The 21,463-nt window shown below is 41.6% G+C and overlaps 4 protein-coding genes across 5 annotated transcripts; 2 read left to right on the forward strand and 2 right to left on the reverse strand.

Annotated features, from left to right (window-relative positions):
• Positions 1-128: 128 nt before the first annotated feature.
• On the forward strand, positions 129-3,992 carry LOC136315549 (histone H3.1). 2 transcript variants are annotated; one of them, XM_066247238.1, is made up of 2 exons: positions 129-230; positions 1,155-3,992. In XM_066247238.1, exon 2 carries the CDS (start codon positions 1,359-1,361, stop codon positions 1,767-1,769), a length of 411 nt encoding a protein of 136 aa, XP_066103335.1. In that variant the 5' UTR covers positions 129-230; positions 1,155-1,358; the 3' UTR covers positions 1,770-3,992. The 2 variants fall into 2 exon arrangements, with proteins under 2 accessions (XP_066103335.1, XP_066103336.1); XM_066247239.1 differs by having other exon boundaries at positions 146-227.
• Positions 3,993-4,571: 579 nt separating this feature from the next.
• Positions 4,572-6,492, reverse strand: LOC136315569 (histone H1.3). The gene has a single exon (XM_066247275.1). It carries the CDS (start codon positions 6,433-6,435, stop codon positions 5,773-5,775), a length of 663 nt encoding a protein of 220 aa, XP_066103372.1. The 5' UTR covers positions 6,436-6,492; the 3' UTR covers positions 4,572-5,772.
• Positions 6,493-10,898: 4,406 nt separating this feature from the next.
• LOC136315247 (histone H4) lies at positions 10,899-12,253 on the forward strand. The gene is made up of 2 exons (XM_066246691.1): positions 10,899-10,956; positions 11,079-12,253. The coding sequence occupies exon 2, from the start codon at positions 11,343-11,345 to the stop codon at positions 11,652-11,654; it is 312 nt and encodes a 103-aa protein (XP_066102788.1). The 5' UTR covers positions 10,899-10,956; positions 11,079-11,342; the 3' UTR covers positions 11,655-12,253.
• A 638-nt stretch (positions 12,254-12,891) lies between these two features.
• On the reverse strand, positions 12,892-19,024 carry LOC136315620 (histone H4). The gene is made up of 2 exons (XM_066247325.1): positions 18,349-19,024; positions 12,892-16,057 (listed from the first exon to the last, which is right to left on the reverse strand). Exon 1 carries the CDS (start codon positions 19,020-19,022, stop codon positions 18,711-18,713), a length of 312 nt encoding a protein of 103 aa, XP_066103422.1. The 5' UTR covers positions 19,023-19,024; the 3' UTR covers positions 12,892-16,057; positions 18,349-18,710.
• Positions 19,025-21,463: the final 2,439 nt, after the last annotated feature.

The following is a 21,463-nucleotide window of genomic DNA, read 5'->3' on the forward strand; positions in this document are numbered from 1 at the left end:
CCCCGAGTATTTATAGCACTTATAGGCAAAGACTCAGAAATCTAGACTCTGATTGGACCAAAACTGGCCAATGAGTTAATAGAATATATATAGGTATTCCTAAACTCTTTTTCTATTGGATAGAAACAAACACTTTCAGGGGTGCTGTAAAGAAAATCAATCTTTTAAGTCTTTTGATAAAACATTTTTTTTAAAATGAGTTGGAACCTCTTTGATGCGAAAACCAGGTGGTAAGTAGATTCTGTCATCTAGCTGAGTCCAATTCTGAGCACCGCTCCGTAGGCTTTCCGTAAATTGCCCAAGACAACTCAATTCTCTCCGGCCAGAAGCCCGTCATTGAGCCATTCCAGCATTTTATTTTTTAAATCAAGTTTGCTAAGGTGCTTGTTTAAAAGCCAGTGTCTGTAGGCTCGATTTACAGCGTGTTGGAATTAATGCTGGAGTGGAGAAACGAGTTTTTTTGTTGTTTCACTTTATTGATTTGGGGCGGGGGAGGGGGACAGGAACATCGATCTGTTGCTGTATGTGCTCTGCCAGGGGATGGAACCAGTAACCTCTTTGCTTCTCGACGATACTCTGACCAACCGAGCTATCCGGCCAGGGCCATTCCAGCGTTTTAAAAAAGGTTCACCGAAGGCTCTGGATCGATGCCATCTATTTTAACATTCTGCATTGCGAATGCTTTCTTATCGGCTTCCTCCATTATAAATGCAGCAAAACCAAACGGCAGAATCAAATAACCATTTTGAGTCAAACCCAAAATTAAAGCGCCAGGGATTCCATGAAATAGAAATTTGCGTGTACCCTTAATGGTAGACATAATTCTAGCAAAGCTTCTGTACTGAATTAGGAATTTACTGAAAATATAGTGAAATAATAATCGTGAGAGGCTTCGAAGGATTTGTAAATAGGGAGAAAATGTTGGTAATACAACCTGAATAAAACGGGTTAACTATGCACAAAATGGCGGGTGTGTCTTTTTTTAAAAAAAAAAACACAACCAAACGTACTTAAAGCACTTTTTCTTTCAAACACCTTTCTCTACAAACAGGAGAAAATACAAAAAATATTAAGTGTGTCTGTGGGTCATAATCGTGGTGGGGGAGGGAAGACACTATCGACAACAAATAACTTAAAAAGTTATTTTATTTAAGGGGCTGGAGGAAAGTCGGCTGATTCCATTTAACCAATCAGAGGCTCGCACAGGATGGACAAGGCAATCCTGAACCCCGCGGAACACTTCCGGAATCCAGTAACCGACGACGGGAATTGCGAACAGTCCAATCAGAATAATTCTGTTCCTTTATAAATACTGGGTCAGAACGTTTATTCCAGTCCACTTCCTGTGTAAGTAAGTCATGGCTCGTACGAAGCAGACGGCGCGCAAGTCTACGGGCGGGAAAGCCCCGCGCAAGCAGCTGGCCACCAAGGCGGCCCGCAAGAGCGCTCCCGCCACCGGCGGCGTCAAGAAGCCGCATCGCTACCGGCCGGGCACGGTGGCCCTGCGCGAGATCCGCCGCTACCAGAAGTCCACCGAGCTGCTGATCCGCAAGCTGCCCTTCCAGCGCCTGGTGCGCGAGATCGCGCAGGACTTCAAGACCGACCTGCGCTTCCAGAGCTCGGCTGTGATGGCCCTGCAGGAGGCGTGCGAGGCGTACCTGGTGGGGCTGTTCGAGGACACCAACCTGTGCGCCATCCACGCCAAGCGCGTGACCATCATGCCCAAGGACATCCAGCTCGCGCGCCGCATCCGCGGGGAGAGGGCATGAGCTTTTCTTAGCGAGCGGTAACCTTGAATCCAAAGGCTCTTTTAAGAGCCACCCAAGTCTCATTTAGAAGATCTGGAGGCAAAGGGGAGTGACATTATTTCCCGACAGGGATTTTAGGGATTGTTATAGCAAAAAGATTGCAAATTCACTGTTTAGGGTGTTCTCGCTCTTAAAAGAGAAATTACCTATGGCAGAAGCTATGTGTTACACAAATGCAGCTTTAATCATGCTTGCTATAAGTCCTCAGCCATTGAGAAAAATTTCACATTTCCCTTCTAAAAATGGCAGAACCCTGAAACACCCTCAGACAATGTACAATTTGCAGATTTAGTCAGTTTTACAAACATTAAGCAAAGAGATCTTGCCTGGAGTAACACTAAATACAAGAGGCTGTTTGGTGAATTACTGTACTTTAGTGAAATTAAGTCCCAGGCGGGAACCACGGGACCTGGCTTTCTGGCAGACAAAATTGTTGACTTGCTGAAATAAATTCTCAAGTACAGAACCCAGAATTAAGTTTCAGAAATACCCGCAAAGGCTCAATTCAATATTTTTGAAACTTGAAAACTTGCAAGCAAGCGATAAAACAATACAAAGTGACTTACACCTGCCTGTGGAGTTATTAAGCTCACAGTCATCATAGCGGCAGTTCTGTAACTTTAAAAATTAATTTTAAGATGGAATACAAGAAATAAAAATGAATCAAGTCCAAACTGGGAGTAAGGGGTGCCTGAAGAAACAATACAAACCCCGTGCTTGAAGGTTTTTAACATTTATTTTTAATAGTCCTAAAGTGGAAATAACATTGTTTAAACTGATGATTATAACACAAATTGTCATACACTCCTCAGCCATAAGAAGGGAGGCTATTACTGCATGTAACAACGTGAGTGGATCTTCAGGGCATAATGTTTGGGGGAGGGGGCGCCACCCTGAAAGGTTACATATTGTATTGTTCTATTTATGTGACATTTTCAAAATGACATTTATGTGGCATTTTCAAAATGATAAAATTAGAGATGAATACCAGATGAGTGAGATAGGGAAGAGGTGGGTGGATTGACTATGAAGGGGTTACATAAGGATTTTCTTCGTAATGGTGGGAGTTTGTGTGTCTGCATCGCTGTGGTGGTTACCATTACATACATGGGATAAGATTACATAAGGTTAAACACACACACACACACACACACACACACACACACACACAGCATTTAAAATCTGCTGAGGGCTGAATAAACCCTGCAATGTAGTCTAGTTAACAGTATGTTGCCTGGTTTTATTTATATATGTGGGAGGGAGGAAGGGAGGGAGGGAGGTGAGAGAAGTATCATCTCATACTTGCTTCACTTGAGTTTTTTATTGATTGCTTCTTATATGTGTCTTGACCTGGAGAAGGAGTCTCCAGCTAAACCAGTGACTCCCTTGCTGAAGCCATCAACCTTGGGATCATGTTGATGATCCCGTAGTTAAGCCTGCATCCCAGCACTCAAACTGTGAAGCCCGTGCTCAAGCCCACAAACCCGGGGACCTTTGGGTTTCAAACTCCGGATATCAGCATTCCAGGCCATTGCTCAATCTACTGGGCCACAGGTCAGGCACCTGGTTTTAATATTAATATAATTATAAAGATGTCAACATTAGAAAAGATTGGGTATAATTAACTACTTGAAATTAACAAGGTAAGAAAAAAAAGCTGTACCAATTCTTTAGCAGTTGCTACTTTGTATTACTTAATTTTTGGCTGAGTTAATCCAGGGTGTTTAGGACAGTGTGCTTGGTACTTCACAAATGTATATAGTTAAAGGACAAAAAATGTAGCCCTAAAATGGCATCACTGGTGCTAAAAGGCCAAGATACTAAACCTAGATGTAATACCTGATCTAGTTCATTTCAAACTCTCCCAGAAACAATCTTAATCAACCAGTCTGGAATGTTCAGGTCAAGTAACAGTAAGGTGATTCTGTTCATTTCATCTTTTTAAACTAGAGCTTTCTTAACCATAAAACAGGCATTTTAATTGAACCTAATGCAAATGCTTTATAGTGAGGCTGTCATAGAAGTGCTTTGTAAATTGCAAAGGACTACAGAGATTGTCATCATTTTGACCATTCATTGAATGTCTAATTCCCTCATAATTCTCTTATTCTCCATCACTCTTAACCAAAAGCTTAACCCTGTCATTCTGGTTATTAAAGACTGCTACCCATCTTTCCTACTCAATCCAATCTCTTATTTTCAAAAAGATTCTTTTGAGTAACTACTTTACAATCCTTCATTTACTCAAGTCTTCTTTCTCAACCAAGCCACTACCATAGAAAAAGGAAGAAATTATGGGATGCAACTGCAATTGAGAAAAATAGAACTACTGGTTAGAGGAGACAGAAATACACTCCCAGGCTACATACATCCTTTTTAAACTAAACTAATTATATATATATATATATATATATATATATATATATATATATATATATATATAGTAAAATTTAAGAAATTATTATCCAGTGAGATGCTATACACAAAAAATAAGGTGAAGACATCTTCCAGCCACAAGATATTTGCGCCCCCTGGTGATGGGATCAGAGGCTCATGAATGGTATCATACTGCAGGCTCTATGGATAGGGAGCCCTACCACCACCTTTACAAAGGGATGTTTTTAAATACTATACTTAATGCATATAGGACAAGAAAGTTAGCAACAGTAAAATATATCAGAATGCATTTGAGTTCCTAAAATAATGTATTTCATTAATAACATCAAGCAACAAGGAGCAGCAAGGAATAACAAATATCACTTTCAAGGACTCAGAATGAGCATAAACTTTATTTCAAGATAATCACAAAAACTGCAAAGTAATACAAAAATATCTGATTGCTCTTGTTAAAGAAGTCATGGGTACTGCAAAATCCATTGTGATTAATGGCCTGTAGAACTCAGAATTTTGTCAGGATTTGCCAGTAAAATTAAGTGGGTTTCCCAGGGGTGGAGTGGGAAGTGAAAATAACGGGACATGCAAATGAATCCCTCTTCTGAGTACATATTGTGCCCTAATCACCTTTAATCCAGGAGTTTCTGCCAACCACTCTGCCTTTCAAAACATTTTTGTTTTGTTTTCCCTCCCTAGTTATTCATTGCCTGCTCAGCAGGCAACTGTGGCTCCCTAGGTCTTCCCCAAATATGTAGGGAAGGAATCTGGCAAACAGGGGCAATTACAAACCGGCAGAGTGGGCTGGCCTAACACTTTCATTGTCTTAATCTCAGAGTGGCAGCCCAATTATCGGTAGAACAGCAATAGCTTGATGCTGTTTCCCTCTCAAAAAAAAAAAAAAAAAAAAAAAAAAATCCTAGCTTTCTGTTTCGGAGTATATGTGTATATATAAGACTTAACCGCTAATTGGTCCTTTCACTCGAGCTTGCACGTGAATCCAGTCCTACATTCTGATTCGTTCTCAAAAACCTCTACAAACCAATGGGAAAAGAAATTGTAGGAAACGTGCAGACTTGAATAACCCTTTCCTCAGATTGGTTTGTTACGAGAATTACATTCTTTTAACGTCCGGGCGCGAGAAACAGGGCGGCAAGACAGGCGCCTAGGCCAGGACGCGCCACCCTCTCTGAGGAGCTCAACAACCTCCTGGGCACAAAACGACGACCATTACGCAGGACGGCATCCTGCCCAACATACTGGCCGTGAGGCCGCCCAAAACCGAGTCACATGACTAAGGGAAAACTTAACAGGTTAGAGCAGTATTCCCAGCACCAGAAATCAAAGGCTATTTTCAGAGCCACCAGATTTTTCTGGGCAATAACTACGGGTCCTGTACGGTTTCTGGGAACCCAACCGCGCGCATGCCTATCCCCCTCCCCCCACCCGAACTAAAGTAAATTTAAGGAAACACACACACACACAATCTGGTTAAGCTCTTTTTCCTGAAATTAGGTGGGTGGCTCTGAAAAGAGCCTTTGAGATTTTCCAAGCAGGACCTGCCACTGTCACTTTACTTCTTAGTCGCCGCCTTCTTGGCCTTCGCAGCCTTCGGTTTCGCAGCTTTAGGTTTGGCCGCCTTGGACTTAGGGGTTTTGGCCTTAGCTGGACTTTTAGCTGCCTTCTTGGGCTTGGCTGCTTTCACCTTCTTCGGACTCTTGGCCACTTTCTTGGCTCCTGCAGCCGCCGCCGGCTTCTTCGCCTTCTTCGGGGTCTTCTTGGCGCTCTTCTTGGGGGTAGCCGACCCTGCGGCCTTCTTGGGTTTCTTAGCTGCCCCAGCAGCTTTCTTGGCTTTGGCCGCGCCCGCCTTCTTGGCCTTGGGTTTGGCCTCCCCGGAGGAGGCCTTCTTGTTGAGCTTGAAGGAGCCAGAGGCGCCGGTGCCCTTGGTCTGCAGCAGGGTGCCCTTGCTCACCAGGCTCTTGAGACCCAGCTTGATGCGGCTGTTGTTCTTGTCCACGTCGTAGCCCGCGGCCGCCAGCGCCTTCTTGAGCGCGGCCAGCGAGACGCCGCTGCGCTCCTTGGAGGCGCCCACGGCTTTGGTGATGAGCTCGGACACCGGCGGCCCGGACGCCTTGCGCTTGGCGGCAGCGGCGCCCGTTCTCTTCGCCTTCTTCTTCACAGGTGTTTTGTCAGCAGGGGAGGGAGTCGCAGGAGCAACTGGAGCAATCTCCGACATTTTTTTTTTCAGTTTTGCCAAAAAAGACAAAAAAGAGACTTAAAACTGTCAGAGCGGCGTGTGCTGACGCGGGCGGCGGGGGTTTATATAGCAAGTCGCTGGGTGGTGATTGGCTGCCGGCTCCGTGCGCCGCGCTGCCCTGAAGGGCTCCTCCGCTCTGCCGGATGGCTGTGTTTCTTGTCCATTAAAAAAGAAGAAAAATATAAGAAATCTGTGCACAAAATCATTAGGGATTTGGGGGAAACGGATCCGAGAGTCTTCAGGCTTCCTTCCTGCCTTCTTTGTTATACTTACTTTCACAGCCGGCACCCTGAAACTTTCCTGAGTCCCCCAACTCTCTTTAAAACTTAGGTCAAAGTGAGACAACTTTCAGATTTTCCTAAAAAATACGATTTCTCTCTGCTTCCTTTGCAAATATTTTTTCCAGGACATAGTTCTGCACATTCTTTTCTTTGCAACTTTATGTGAATAAACCCATCTCTACTCAAATATATAAGGAAAATCGGTTTTTACGCAAGAGCAATAGCACAGCTCGCCTGCAAGTCTGTTTGCCCTGAGCACTGGGAATTGGCGGTGGGGGAGAAAATTCTGCGTACGAGATGGACATATATTTTAGAAAAGGTGGGTTTTTAAAGAGTATTTGAGAGTCCAGTGTGTCCACTGGGTTTGATCCCAGTGTTTTTGGTGATATAAACGTTATTGGTAGGATGGAGTCAAGACTCCTCTTTCCGGATTTTAAATAACCTTTTTTACCTAGTCACCCATCTTGCGTAAACAAAGAAAGAAAAATGTAGTCCAACTGATTTTTCAGACCTAGGGTGGGCATTAGAGATCAAACACCCCATCCACAAAGAAGAAAGGGCAAGTTCACAAGTCAAGAAGCATAAGTTTCAAGTCCATTCCTTTACCAGCTGTGAGCTGAAGAAACACTGCGAGATCACGTGTTTTGCATCCCATTCCCTTAAAATTCTAAATCACTTGCTAACAGACAAGATTTTTGTCATCCGATATTTAGCATAAAGTTTCCTACATATTTTCTATATTTCAGGGTGATATTTAAAATATAAAATTGATATGAACTTTTTAAAACATTGCAAGTAGGGACACAGGATTCGAAAGAAAAATGTCTCATTTAAAACATTGAATTTTCATATTTCTTTCTCTGAGCTTTTTACTAAGAAAATGTGAGCTAGGCTGTCAGAACATCAGTTCGCAGAGCATATCCAGCTAAGGAGCTGGACAAACTCTCCATCCCAAGCAGGACTGCTTTTCCTACTCCGTCTCCTTCTTTGCAACAGTAGATAGAACTCAGTCATTATTGGATAATTAAGCACAAATGAATATCATCCAGCAAATAATCAGGTACTGAAATCAGACGTCCTGTTTGTTAAGTAAGTAAATAAGAAAAATATTTGGATGTTCTGTTTGTTCTGCTATACACCCCTATTTCCAAAAATCTAGATATTCAGGCCTGCATCTTACGTGATTTGACAACTTTCTCATATCAATCCAAGAGAAAATAATCAGTTTTTAAAATGTCACGGTTAACTAATTGGTCATTTACTGGCAGGCACTGTTTGAAACCAAGTCTCTGGGACTTAAGCCCATATTATATACCAAATACAAATACCGTGTATCAAGTGGTAAGCTTAGAGGGGTGGATTTTCAGCATCCTCATTCTCCCTAGGCAGGAATTATATGGGTGTCTACAGGAATGGGCTCTTACACACCATAGCTTCATTGTCAGTAGCAACGATCACAAACATTATATGCCCCCCCCATTTTTTTTTCAGTCTAGAGCTTAATATTATCTAGATATAGAGATACAATTAAAATTCAGATTTTTAAAAGTTGACTGTTTTGATCACCATTATAATCAGACTATCAGTTGTTGACAGTTGTGTAAATTGTCCCCTAAGTTACATGGACTTGTTATAAGCTAAGATGAAAAGTATATACTTCCTACAGCAGATGTTCCCATTTCGTGCATGTGAAGCTTGTACTTGGCTGTTTAGGTCACAAATAAATGAGAAGACATAGGGAATTGGGGCCATTTCTTTAACTGTTTGTAGGTCAGCACTGTCTTTCCTGAAGGTGTAAAATGAAGATAAATGCTTTCACCTGTAGAGTTTTTCCTCAGATGTTAATAGGAAGATGAGAGCATGCCAGTGGTAGGAATCAACTGGTTCACACCCATTCGCAGCAGAACCGATACCTAATTTTTGGTTGATTTTGGTGAGCCGGTTGTTAAAATGGCACTTGTCATCAGGGTTCTATCTTGGGCAATCCGCCTCATGTGTAAATCACAAATTTACATCCCTTACTCTTTTTGAATGTTCTTCTGCGCAACAGCATATTCTAAGCGCCTGTCAAGTTCATTCCGTCCATAGGTGAAAAAAAAAATTGCAAGTGAGGATGCCAATCAAGAAGCCATTTGGAAATATCTTAAGTTTTATTTATTTTATTTTTTGGTCAGGTGTTATTGAATATTTTTTCATTAATATTTTGAATTTTTTTCTTATAACAATCTAGTTTTGTGTACTCTTTTACTGTTCTTGTTTTAGTATTAAATGCAAAAAATAGTCAACTACTTTTCAGTATATCTTCTTTTATACTTAAAATGGGCATTAGGGCAGAGAACCAGTTGTTAAACTAGTTGAATCTCACCACCGGCACTGGCTGCATATGGTCACTGTTACTGCTTCACACCTGGGCTCTTATCCTCGCTGTGACTGTGTATAGACTGGATGAACACGGTTCTTTAAATCTGGATTATGCCCCAATGGGAAAGTAAACTTGAAAAAAATTTTCTCTTATTTGGAAGACACCCAAAAAAAGGTGTGTTTTTAGGTTTGCATCCTAAATCAGCATATATCTTAAAATGGTCGATTTTCCATTATGCTATGATATATATGAACCATTTGTTTCATAGATGTAAAAAGTTAACTGAGAGAAATTCCAGGGAGTGATGGATATCTCACTTATGACATCTTGTTCATTCAGTTGTGGTGCTAACTCTCCTCTCACCGTAGAGAATCATGGTGAGCAAGAAAGGTGGTGCTCATGTGGACAAACCGCAATGTGCCTAAGTGTTCCAAAATCCAGTAAGCTGCAAAGATTTAAGGGGAAGACTGACTGCATTAAATAAATACCAAAACAGGCAAAGAAAAGGGTGATATAGCAGATAGGGCGTTGTATTACAATGAAATGTGTTCAGAAAGGCTATGAGAAATCACATTTATTTTCATTTCCTATCAGATGGTTTCACCTGAGGACACTCTCCCACTTGAAACTCCCCTGCCAGCCCAACTATATCTTATTAATTTTATTTCCTAAAAAAGGGCACTACTCTCCAGGTTGCAATTTCCTTCTCAGATGTCTCTCTCTCTACATGTAATATCTGGTCCACCCAGAGGACTGGCTCCTTTCTAGTATACCTCAGAAATAGTCCCATCTTCACTTCAAGTTAGAAGTTCTTCGGAAGAAATTGTATCCCAGCACAGCCCAGAAGAGCTTATTCCGATGATGGAAATGGTTTGTCGCTATACTGTCTAAGAGACAGCCACGGTGCTTGTAGGCTCAGTATCTGAAGAAATTAATTTTTAATTTAATTAATTTAGATTTAAATAAGGACACGTTGCTAGTGGCTATTGTGACAGCACAGGTTTAACACAGCTCTTCACAAACTTGAATGCACATCCCACCCCCTTGGAGATCTTATTAAAAATGCCATATCAGTTCAGTCAATTTAGGGTTGGGCCTGAAATTAGGTAAATCTGACAAGCTCCCAGGTGACACTAATGTTGCAACCATACAGCTGCTGCCACCCATCCCTACCGGGCAGAATCCAGGGCGTGGTGATTTGATTCAGGCTGAACCCTCATCCTGGGTTTACTTCTCTCTTCCCTGTACCTCACTAATTCTTTAAAAGAATGTGTTATTGTAAACCTGGTGTTTGTAGCTCTGTTCTAGGAATATAGTAGACTTTAAATTATTGAATCGATCGGTAAATCAATCAATGATTCTTGTTTTGTGATTTCTCAAAAAGATCATGAGAGATCACATTATATAAGTCTTTGATTTGAGAAAATGATTGATCTTCTGTGTCTATGGTAAGCACCTGCGAACGGTTTTTATACAAATCACCTCTGTAGTGCTTACAGTGTGAATAAGTAAAAAGCATTTTGCAGTGATTATTAGTGTTATTTTTGTTAATTCTGTTAACTTGCAAACTTTTATTCTCCGTAACATACCTTCAGTTCTTTACTGGCATAGATCAGTGGTAGGTGGACAGATCCTAGGAGTACAGAATCATAGACCTCAGTTGTAACCACAACAGCACCACAGATTAGAACAGGATTAGTTCTCCAAGCTTGTGATTCTTCCTTTTTAGAATGTAAATAGTGCTTTACAAACTTTGGAGCAAAAAGTAGAAATTCCGTTAATCTTGTCTCCCCTTCATAGAGCTCCTTCTTACGAATGCTGAAAACAATACACTCTGCAAACAAGAACTACTATCAGGTAAATTCAATAAGTATTCCTAGAATTGTAAAAATCAATACTTACGTTTTAAAAGGATATTTATTATATTTTTTTAAAAGTAATTGTATTCTGTTATCTCTCCCTTCTGTAACTAAATGTAGCGTTCCTGTCTCTTTTTTTATAACTGGTCATAGTGGTCAGGACACTTGTACAATAACAATTATAGCGACAAGACACAGGCACAGGACCACAGGACGAAAGGCCACAGAGAGCAGCAACCCTTGACCCCGACGAAGAAACCGGAAAGAGACGCGCAGCGCGGTTCCCGCCCTCTACCTCCTCAGTTTCCTGAAACGTCCGCAAAAGTCCTATATAAGGGGGTGCCGCAAGCGCTCCTGCAGTGTGGGTAACAGCTGTTCTCTACCATGTCCGGTCGCGGTAAAGGCGGGAAGGGTCTCGGCAAAGGGGGCGCCAAGCGCCACCGTAAAGTCCTGCGCGACAACATCCAGGGCATCACCAAGCCCGCCATTCGGCGCCTGGCCCGGCGTGGCGGCGTCAAGCGCATCTCCGGGCTCATCTACGAGGAGACCCGCGGGGTGCTCAAGGTGTTCCTGGAGAACGTGATCCGGGACGCCGTCACCTACACGGAGCACGCCAAGCGCAAGACGGTCACGGCCATGGACGTGGTCTACGCGCTCAAGCGCCAGGGCCGCACCCTCTACGGCTTCGGCGGCTGAGCGTCCCGGCTGCCCTGCGCTGCCCGCGTCGTTCACAAAAGGCCCTTCTCAGGGCCACCCACCTGGTCACAGGAAGGGCTGCCCCTAACCACTAAACCTGAAGGTAACAAAAGAAACATACTTGGCGTCGGTGTCCTGTTGTAATTCTAACTTTTATGCCAAAAGTCTTTTCTTTGCAAAACTCAGCGGGTACTGTACTCTGCCATTTTCTAGTCGGCGGGCATCACCTAAGATGGCGACTCCCGAGGGAGCCCAAAGAACAAAGCAGGTCTGGGGGTTCCCCCACGCATTTCGGAACTACCTGGTTTGCTACCACCTGCAGGAAAAATAACCTTTGGAATGGCAGCAGTTTTCTAACTGAAGTAGTACTAGTTGATTTCTGTTAATTTCAGGAGCGTTAAAGCTCCCCTTCCCGGAGGGACCTGTTTACTTAGCACCTGCCGTCCTGTAGAGGGCGCCCGTGCTTAACTAACCTGCCTGCTGGGAAACCCCTACCAACCCTGTGGGTGGAATTAACGGGGGTAAAAGAAATCGAGCGTGGAAGAGACCATTTTTCTCTCAGTCCATTCCTGAAGAGGTGGAGATCGAGCATGACTTAGGACATGGGTCATCTAACGGCCTTTCTGCCTAAATTTTGATAATTAAGTGCTCCTTCAAGGTGTTCTGTCAACCTATGACTTTCCCCACCTGTGACCCTGACTGGAGCCTTTCTGTCCATCTCCCTGCCAGGCAGAAGAGGTAGACTTGAATCCACCCCATGCTCACCTTCCCAGCTGCGTTCTAAATCTTTCCCCTGCCTGAAGATTTCCAATGTGGGCCACTTCAACCCACAGGGAAAACACAGTTTACCAGGGACTGCTTCAGTGTGTACATGTTATGTCTTAAGATACTCGTGAATGGAGGCACTTCCCATATCAGTAACTTACTTGCTTTGAACAATAAATTCGTTGGTCATCCTACTCCAACGATAATGATATCCCAGCTTAAACTGAATATTCTCTCCTGGCTCCTTCTTTTCCAGATATAAATGTATTTCGTTACACTGGGGAACAAAATTTCTGTTGCAAACACAAAAACACTTGTTCTTACATAATTTGAGTGTGCTGATCTCAAATCTGACATTAATTTTTCTCTGTAAGCTACAGTTTTTTTGCAATTCAAGATCTTTGTTTCTCATCTTGTAAAATTTTCAACATTTAGTTTAACATAATGAAGTAGAATGTCTTCTTGGGCATCATCTTTGTGCAAGTATTTATATAATGCAGTAAATACACTAATACACTAAAAGATATGATTGCATGAGAATTTGTCTACAATTTTGAAATAGAATATAGTAAAACACTTATTTTAATCATAAAATTTACACAAAACATTTAAATTCTATTCAGACAAAAATTTGTGTTTGTAGCTCTTGCGTTTGAGGACAATCTTGTGTGATGCTCCAGCAGTAGTCTGCTCATCACTAACAGCTCCAAGTTTTTCAGGAAACTTATCAAGGTGACTGTTCAGGAAGTGAATCTTAACACTCATGTTACATCCAATGTGGCAGAAAGGCAACAGCATCCTTTGAACCAGAAGTTCATAGTTTTCTGCTTTTTTGTTGCCAAGGAAGTTCTTTGTAACTGCCACAAAAGACTGCCATGCTGCTTTCTCCTCCTTATTCATCTTCTTGGCAAATTCTTTGTTAAGTATGAGGGTTCCAATTTGAGGTCCATCGAATATATCTGCTTTCATCTTCTCTAAAGACAAGGCAGGAAAAGCAGAAATGATATGTTCAAAGCATTCACTTTCTCTATTCAAAGCCTGAACAAAACTGCTTTATTAAGCCAAATTTGATATGAAGTGGAGGAAGAATGATCCTGTCTCGATTAACTACAGGTTCATTCACAATATTTTGCATCCTTACTTCCAGAGCTTCACGTTTCGGCCACTCTTTCTGTGTCCAGTGTTTTTCCCGAGCTCGGCTATCCCACAAACACAGAAAGCAAGGATACTTTGTGAAACCTCTCTGTTGTCCTAGCAAGAAATTTACCATTTTAAGATCCACACAAATGATCCAGTTATGCTCCTCATACTTCAGAATGTTGAGGACAATTTTCATGTCATTATAATTTTCTCACAGATGAGTTGAATAACCAATTGGATCCGCTGAAAATAGGCAATATATGCACATATCACAAATGATGAAATATTGTGCCTTTGACGTTGAAGTGTATAACAACCACATATATAACAGAAGGTGTCAGGACTATTCTTACATTTACACCTACTCGAAGAAGCCATGATTCAATCTTAAAACAAAATAAGAGGGTGTTTTTATCAGATAATAATTTTTTACATTTAAAAACGACAATTATGTAAAAGTGATGTTTGTAAAACATTAATTGCCTTGTGGTTGTGTTCAATCCAATTTAAAAACCAATGCATGCCATTAACTTTAACAAAAGAAATTAAAATTGCCTAAAAACTAGAGCATGCACCAAAAATTAGATTTCAGATTTGTAATCAGCGATGCAGAGATATATAGAAAAGGTTCTAAAACCTCATGCAACAGAAAATGAAAAAAAATTGTTCCCCAGTGTTATCTTTCAACTTGACCCACAGCCCTATCAATTACTAGCTCCTCCCCATTTTATCAAGTTTTCAAGGTTAGAATGTTCTGGAGTTGCTATGATTCTATGATCTCTGCAACAATCATACTAACAAATATACTTGCCAACTTTACCAGTGACCTATTTATTAATTGCAAAATCAGAGTAGGAATTTAATTTTTACTACTTCTGGCCTTGTTTATTACTCCTACCTCACAATCTCATGAGATTTTGTGGTACTTTTCTTCCTGACTCATTTGCTATATTCTCCCTGATTCTTCTCGGTTAGCTTTTTGGGATCCTATGACTGTTTTCCAATTATTCGAAATTTCAACTACCTCCTGAGATCTTCTCTTCGTAGATCATGAGCCACCCTTCCTGGAGTATACTACAAATAGTGAGATAACATCCAGGCACACAGAGAACAGAGTATCAGTGCAAGGGAGCAGAATATTCCACTCCAAAATATACTGCTTTGGCGCAAAGATTATTCTGAGTTGAAGTCATTGGGAATAAACCAAATGCACAAAACGAGGCTCTGACCTCACCTTTTCTTTCTGAAAGCAAATAATTATTCCACGTGAAATGCGCCTGCCCTGTACCAGGAAGAAAAGGACGTTCTTGTCATGGGAGATGAGGAGTCAAGGCTGAGAGAAATCTGTTCAAACAAACAGACCTGGTTAAAATAACCCTTATTCCTTCAATCGCCCCATATATTTTAGTTACTATTTCACAATTACTACGTACTCTGTGTATCCTAGGATATAAGGCCTAACCATGTTCTGACTCTTTCCTGTGAAATGAAAAATAAAACTTTTATGCTTCTCTTGAGTTAATCTGATGTATATGCACTTAATTCTCAGGACCAGCAGGACAGCCTAGAAAGATAAGTGGAAAGTTTTGCCTTTCAGTCCAATTCTCAGTGTCGGGTAGTAAGTAACCACACATTCCTCACAGGTCTCCTCCTGCATTCTTGCTGCTCTAAAGTCATTCCATCCTATTGCAGTCCTCTCTTAGGGACTTGCAAATGTCATCATTTCCTAATGAGGGTGCCCAAGTCAGGAAAAAAAAATATTTACATATTAAATACATTTGCTTGCTTTTTCTCTTGTTAATGTGTCTTTTGGGAGATGGAATAAGAAGCTTCCTTCTTCCCTTCTGGATTTTTTGGCTGGCCTAATAATCAAATTCACATAACACAGATTAACAGGAGAAAAACAATTTTAATTCTATATACAAAAAAGCACCAAAAAAAAAAGGTAAGACCCAATGTTAGTCAAGCAATTGAGGCTTGTCTGCTAAGGAGTAGGATCGGCCTGGGGCTCCAAAGAAAAGACAATTCACAGAAACTGAAGAACAGATGTTTGTTAATCACATGGTTGCCCTATTCTATACATATGTCATTCAGATAAAAGTGAACTCTGTTAATAATTCTCTTTCTGGGGTAGGCCCCCTATCTAAATTATTATTTTAGGCATAAAAGTTTTTCTTGAATTTGCTGGAATTTCATTGCCTTCAGATCAAAATAATTCACACGCCAAATAGCAGCACATGTCGGGGTGGCCTATTCTGCTCCCCTTTCAGTCTTATGCCAATTTAATTCTCAGGCTCAGCCAAGAACTCTTAAGAGAATAGAGGTAAAAAGCTGACTAACCTACAAAGACTATGGAACATCGGAGACATATCCCACCACAAGCACAGGAAGATAGCATGGAAAGGATTGCTTACTATTTCTGGAGACTTGGAAGAAAAAAAAGCACCACAGCTCCTTGGGGCTGGGGCTAGATTCTCAGTCTTGAAAGCTCAGCTCCACTGTGTGAACATGAACAAATTATTATACACCGTAGACCTCAGTAATATTTCTAAAATTGAGATAGTAACACTGATGTCTGAGTCATAGAGTTGCTTTGAATATTAAATTAGCCCAGTATGTGCACAACCATACCTTAGAACTGTCTACTTTCTTGTTCTCTTATTAAAATAGCACAGAAAAGAAAACCCACACATCAGACTACCTTCTCTAAGGGCCAAAATACTGTGTAACGAATGAATATTTTTACCCGTTTTTTGTCCTTTCAAACATAAAATAAATTTTGCAGCCTTGACAAAGTCTTTCCACCTGTACCAGACACAGTGAGAAACGAGACTCCAAGACCTGTGCCCAGTGGTGGGATTCAAATAATTTAACAACGGGTTCTCTGGCCTACTGACCGTTTTTAAATTTAAAAACTAATGATATACCAAGATAGTTTACTATTTCATGCATTTAATACTTAAATAAGAACAATAAAAGAGGTACACAAAACTAGATTATGTTATGAGTATTAAAATATTAATAAAAAATTAAATACTACCTGACCAAAAATAAAAACACTTATTTAAGATATTTCCATATTGCTTCTTGACTGGCGTCCTCACTTGCAATATTTTTCACCTATGGACAGAATGAACGATACTACACGCACTTAATACTGTGTTGCACAGATAGATGTTTAAAAAACAGTAAGGAATATAAATTTGTGATTTCCACATTGGGCAGCTGCCTAGGTGGCCACTTAGAGAGAACCGTGACTACAAGTGCCATTTTAACAACTGGTTCGCCTAACTCAACAAGAAATAGGTATCAGTTCTGCATAACCGGTGCAAACCGGCTGATCCCCACCACTGTCTGTCCCTATCTTGGCACTACAGCCTTTATAGATCTGAACTGCCAATTCAATATTTCCTCCAGTGTTGGAGAAACCTGTTAGCAGAGCCAGCAAGCAGCAGAAGTATTTTTTTCTTAAGCAGCCATCAATACTTTTATCAGGATGCCTACCCCCAAAATCACTTCCACTATAATGTCTTTGTGGCAGAGCAAATAACTCTATAATGCCAACTTGATATCAAACTTGTTTGAATCCTGGGGCTCTATTATGGTATGAAAATACAAATACTGTATGTTTCTAATCTATAAAGTTTTATGTAAATAGGATTTTCTCAGATGTCACACACTACTTGTGTATATGATAAAGTGACCAATAGTCCTCCTTTAAGGACAGTCCTACTTTAGTAAGTTACGTCCTCCCTCGAAAAGTGTCCTCCTACATGTCCTCCTTTTTGATATTGATTACAGAAGACTAATCTGTAAATGTCCATATTCAATCGATGCAGTTGATCCATTGCATATGATGGGACGTATGTGTATCTAAAATGAATTAGTACTTTGTTCTTACAATTATTAAACAATTAATAGGCATGTAAACATAATTACAATATAAAATATTAAATGTTTTTATTATGCATTTATCATATTATAGTGTATTATTGTTGCAATGAATAAAATATTTATTTCCGATAGTTTTCTTCAATTTGTCCTTTTCATTGTAAAAGAGTTTGTCACCTTAGTATATGATTAAACTTGTCTCCTGTTTAAAAATACTTTTCTCAAGCATCAAAGATGCAAAGTATTTAGTTGGCTGTTATCAATCTGAGGACGTACTTCTGAAATCGGAAAAAAAATCTTAACGATTTACAGAAGGCACAGTTATGGAGAGAAAGAGGAGCTGGAGGCAGTAGGCGGGGCAGAAGGGAAGGCGCCCAGAGCCTGTGACCTCTGGAGGGAACGCCCAGCCTTCACAAATGCAAAGTGAGGCCCTCAGGTTTCAGAGGAAGTTAAAACTCGATTTAGTAACACTAATCCCCTGCCCTTTAGTCGATTGAAATGTACAACTGCTTACAGAGGGGACTCCCCAGAGAATGGAAATTGGAAAATCCCGTTTAGTTACATTTAAACCCAATCCACTTTTTTTTGCGGGGAGCGTGGGAGATCACGTGACCAAACTCAGTTCCAAGCCAGGGAGGAGACGGGGGCCAGGTGAAGCCCAACTACTCATCTCCCTCCGGGCAAATACATCAAGAATGAACACCCAGCATTTTTCTGATTATTTTATTTGATCTCGGTTCCTGTGGGCGGCGGCAGCACCCTTGTGATGTACTTTATATTTATTGAGCCCCCGCCCCCCTCCAAACCGCGATTAAAAGACATACTCAGCAGTTTGTAAGACTCCCCGCCATACATAACCTTTGATGCTTTTAGAGGGGAAAATGGGCGGGCCGAGTACCTGCCAAAGACCTGGGGACTTCAGAACGGTCTTCCATCGAGGGTTCGGGTCTTACACGGACCACCACACCCCAGGCTTGCTCTTATTCCTGCCTGCACCCGCACTGCAAACTCCCGTTTCCTTCCGATAGACAGGGGCACCAAGGCTCCTGGGTCCCTGGCGCACAGATGGCCCGAGACTGTCGTGGAGAAGCCACCATTCCGCCTGCGGTTACTGATAAACGAAGACTCCGCTGACATCAAACCCAAGAAACGTTTCCCCGCAAGGCACGCAAGCCGCGCACAGCTCTTTCCGAAGGAAAGTGGGCGGCCCTGAAAAGGGCCTTTGGTGGATGAAGAATTAGGTGGATGGAAACGGATGACTCAGCCGCCGAAGCCGTAGAGGGTGCGGCCCTGGCGCTTGAGCGCGTAGACCACGTCCATGGCCGTGACCGTCTTGCGCTTGGCGTGCTCCGTGTAGGTGACGGCGTCCCGGATCACGTTCTCCAAGAACACCTTGAGCACCCCGCGGGTCTCCTCGTAGATGAGCCCGGAGATGCGCTTGACGCCGCCACGCCGGGCCAGACGTCGGATGGCGGGCTTGGTGATGCCCTGGATGTTGTCGCGCAGGACTTTACGGTGGCGCTTGGCGCCCCCTTTGCCGAGACCCTTCCCGCCTTTGCCGCGACCAGACATAACTAGACAAGAGACTAGTCACTGAGACACTAGTCCTCACACTGCCTCCTGCAGCCCCTTAAGTAAGAACTGGGCGGACCTGTTTGAAACGGAAGGCCGGAAGGGGCGGGAAACCGCCCTGAGTCCCCGCCCCTGCATCTCGAGCCTTAAGCAAAATGGGCTAGGGAGGTTTTCTGACTTAGAAAAGGAGAAATTCTAATCAGGATTGTAGAATGTGCACATAAAAGGAATCATCCCTGTATGTTTCTCCGTGTCTAAAGATTTATTCATCCTATGGGTTTTCTTGGATCATTTATTTCCACACTGGAATTGGAACAAGCCCAAACCCCAGGAAACAAAGGAATTGTTAAATACGTATGTTGCCAAGCAACCCAACCAGGCTTTGGATTTGGACTCAGAGGCTGCTCTCAAGCTGCTGTTGGGCCCGATTGTTAACTCATAACAGCCTGAGTTTTAGTGGCCTTATCCCATAAATATTTCATAATAATTGAGTTACTGTAAGCAAAATGACATACTTTTTTAACAGTAAATTCTTATCTTCCTGACATTTTTAAGGCAAATAATTTATGACACAGACATGACTAGAGCACAAGGAAGGATTTGAAACCATTTCTAATATAACAGCAGCAGTCTGCTTTAATTTAAACAATTTGAGCATACATTTAAATAATGAAGAATTACTGAAGAAAAGAATGCAAATAGCCAGGAGGTAATCCCTGTGTTCGACAGAAGATGGTGGGATGTTTGCAGTTTCCTGGGGTTGGGGCACGAAATTCAAGTAAAGCTGTCATCTCTAAAACCAAGGAAAGGAACTGTATGCAAGTGACAGTAATAAAAATGCAGTCATTTTTAGAAGTTTGCATTATATTTTTTAAAAATGTGCTGAGCTAATACATGAGCCCATTAAGATATAAAAGGTGTTCTTAAAGTACAGAATATTAAAAGTAAGAGGTGGTTTTTATTGTGTAAAAAAATAACAAACAAAAATTTTATTATGCTTAGTGAAATAAGCCAGTCAGAGAAAAACAAGTACCAGATGATTTCCCGTATATGTGGAATCTAATGAACAAAACAAAAATAGAAACAGAGAGACAGATACGGAGAACAGACTGACAGACGTCAGAGGGGATTGGGTTTGGGGTTGGGGGCTGTGTGAAGAAGGTGAAGTGATTAAGCAGAGGAAAAGGAAAACTTTTGCACACAAACAGTGTGGGTATTGCCAGAGGCAAAGAGGGTGCGGGAGGTGAAGGAGGGGAGTAGGGAGACGGGTGGTGATGGAGGGAGACTACACCTGCAGTGGTGAACACACAATGCAATATACCAATGATGTATTATACCTTTTACACCTATAACTGATAGATACGTGAACTCCAAACTGCCCTCTTGATGTTCCGCTTATCTGTCAGACCTCACCCTTAACTGGACTATTGCCCCTGAGATAGAGGAATTCCAAAAAGCTGAGAAGCCGCCCCAAGGAGGGGCTCCGGACACACCAGGACTTTTGATTCAACACCCACATGCTCCAAGCCCCCAAGGAGGAGCATTCCGGACATACCAGGACTTTTGCCTCAGTATCCCCTCAGGCTCTCCCAAACACTATATAACTCACCCCTAGTCTGTAACTGGTGCTCTTCTCCCCCAGGAGAAGTGCCCGGCAGGGTTCCTTTCTTCCTTTCAATAAAGCCTGTTACTCTGGTCTTTCGGACTCCCATGGATTCCAACAATAACCTATATAGTTTAATTAAACAATGTCACCCCAATAGAGTAAATAAAATTTTCCTAAAACAAAAAAAATTTAACAAGTAAATTTGAAGATGTAATTGGCTTTCTTAACCAATTCATAAATTAAGCAGCATCTCACAAGGAATGGGGCAAGTGAGCTATTAACAAAAGAAAAGAAAGAATTCCTTAGTCGCAGACATCTTTTCTTTGCGGAAAGAGAACAGAAAGGTTTTTATCGTGCAGACTGTCTCTTCTTTCTAAAGGTATAAAAAGTGCTCATGTGACTGGTTATCTTACTAGTGCTTGGCCAGAAAAAGGAAAGATGTTGAGACTGCAATTAGATCAGGTGTTAAAATCTAGGTTGATATCTTGGGTTCTTATCATCAGTGATGCCCTTTGGGGCCTGTGGTTTTTTCCCCTTAACATTGCACACTTATGATGTATCAAGTGCATTGTCCTCAACAGCAATGCTTAACTTGGCCAAGTACCCCACCAGAAATTTTGATATCAAACTCAAATATTTTAAATATCAAACTTTGAAACTCAGTTTACTTTTGAGGTAGGAGCAGCAATGTCTCCAAAAATCATGTACCAACAGAAATCAACCAAAACTCTGCCAAATGAATATGTCATCATTCGAAAAAGGAGAATAAAGAAAAATAGAATTCTGTTTACATGAAAACAACTCAAATTGATATGTTAAGCAAGCCACAGAATCC

Source organism: Saccopteryx bilineata, chromosome 11 (assembly GCF_036850765.1).
Source record: "Saccopteryx bilineata isolate mSacBil1 chromosome 11, mSacBil1_pri_phased_curated, whole genome shotgun sequence".
NCBI lineage: Eukaryota > Metazoa > Chordata > Mammalia > Chiroptera > Emballonuridae > Saccopteryx > Saccopteryx bilineata.

Coding starts and splice junctions, on each gene's coding strand:
- LOC136315247 (XM_066246691.1), top strand. CDS start 11,343: ATGTCCGGTCGCGGTAAAGGCGGGAAGGGTCTCGGCAAAGGGGGCGCC.
- LOC136315620 (XM_066247325.1), bottom strand. CDS start 19,022: ATGTCTGGTCGCGGCAAAGGCGGGAAGGGTCTCGGCAAAGGGGGCGCC.
- LOC136315569 (XM_066247275.1), bottom strand. CDS start 6,435: ATGTCGGAGATTGCTCCAGTTGCTCCTGCGACTCCCTCCCCTGCTGAC.
- LOC136315549 (XM_066247238.1), top strand. CDS start 1,359: ATGGCTCGTACGAAGCAGACGGCGCGCAAGTCTACGGGCGGGAAAGCC.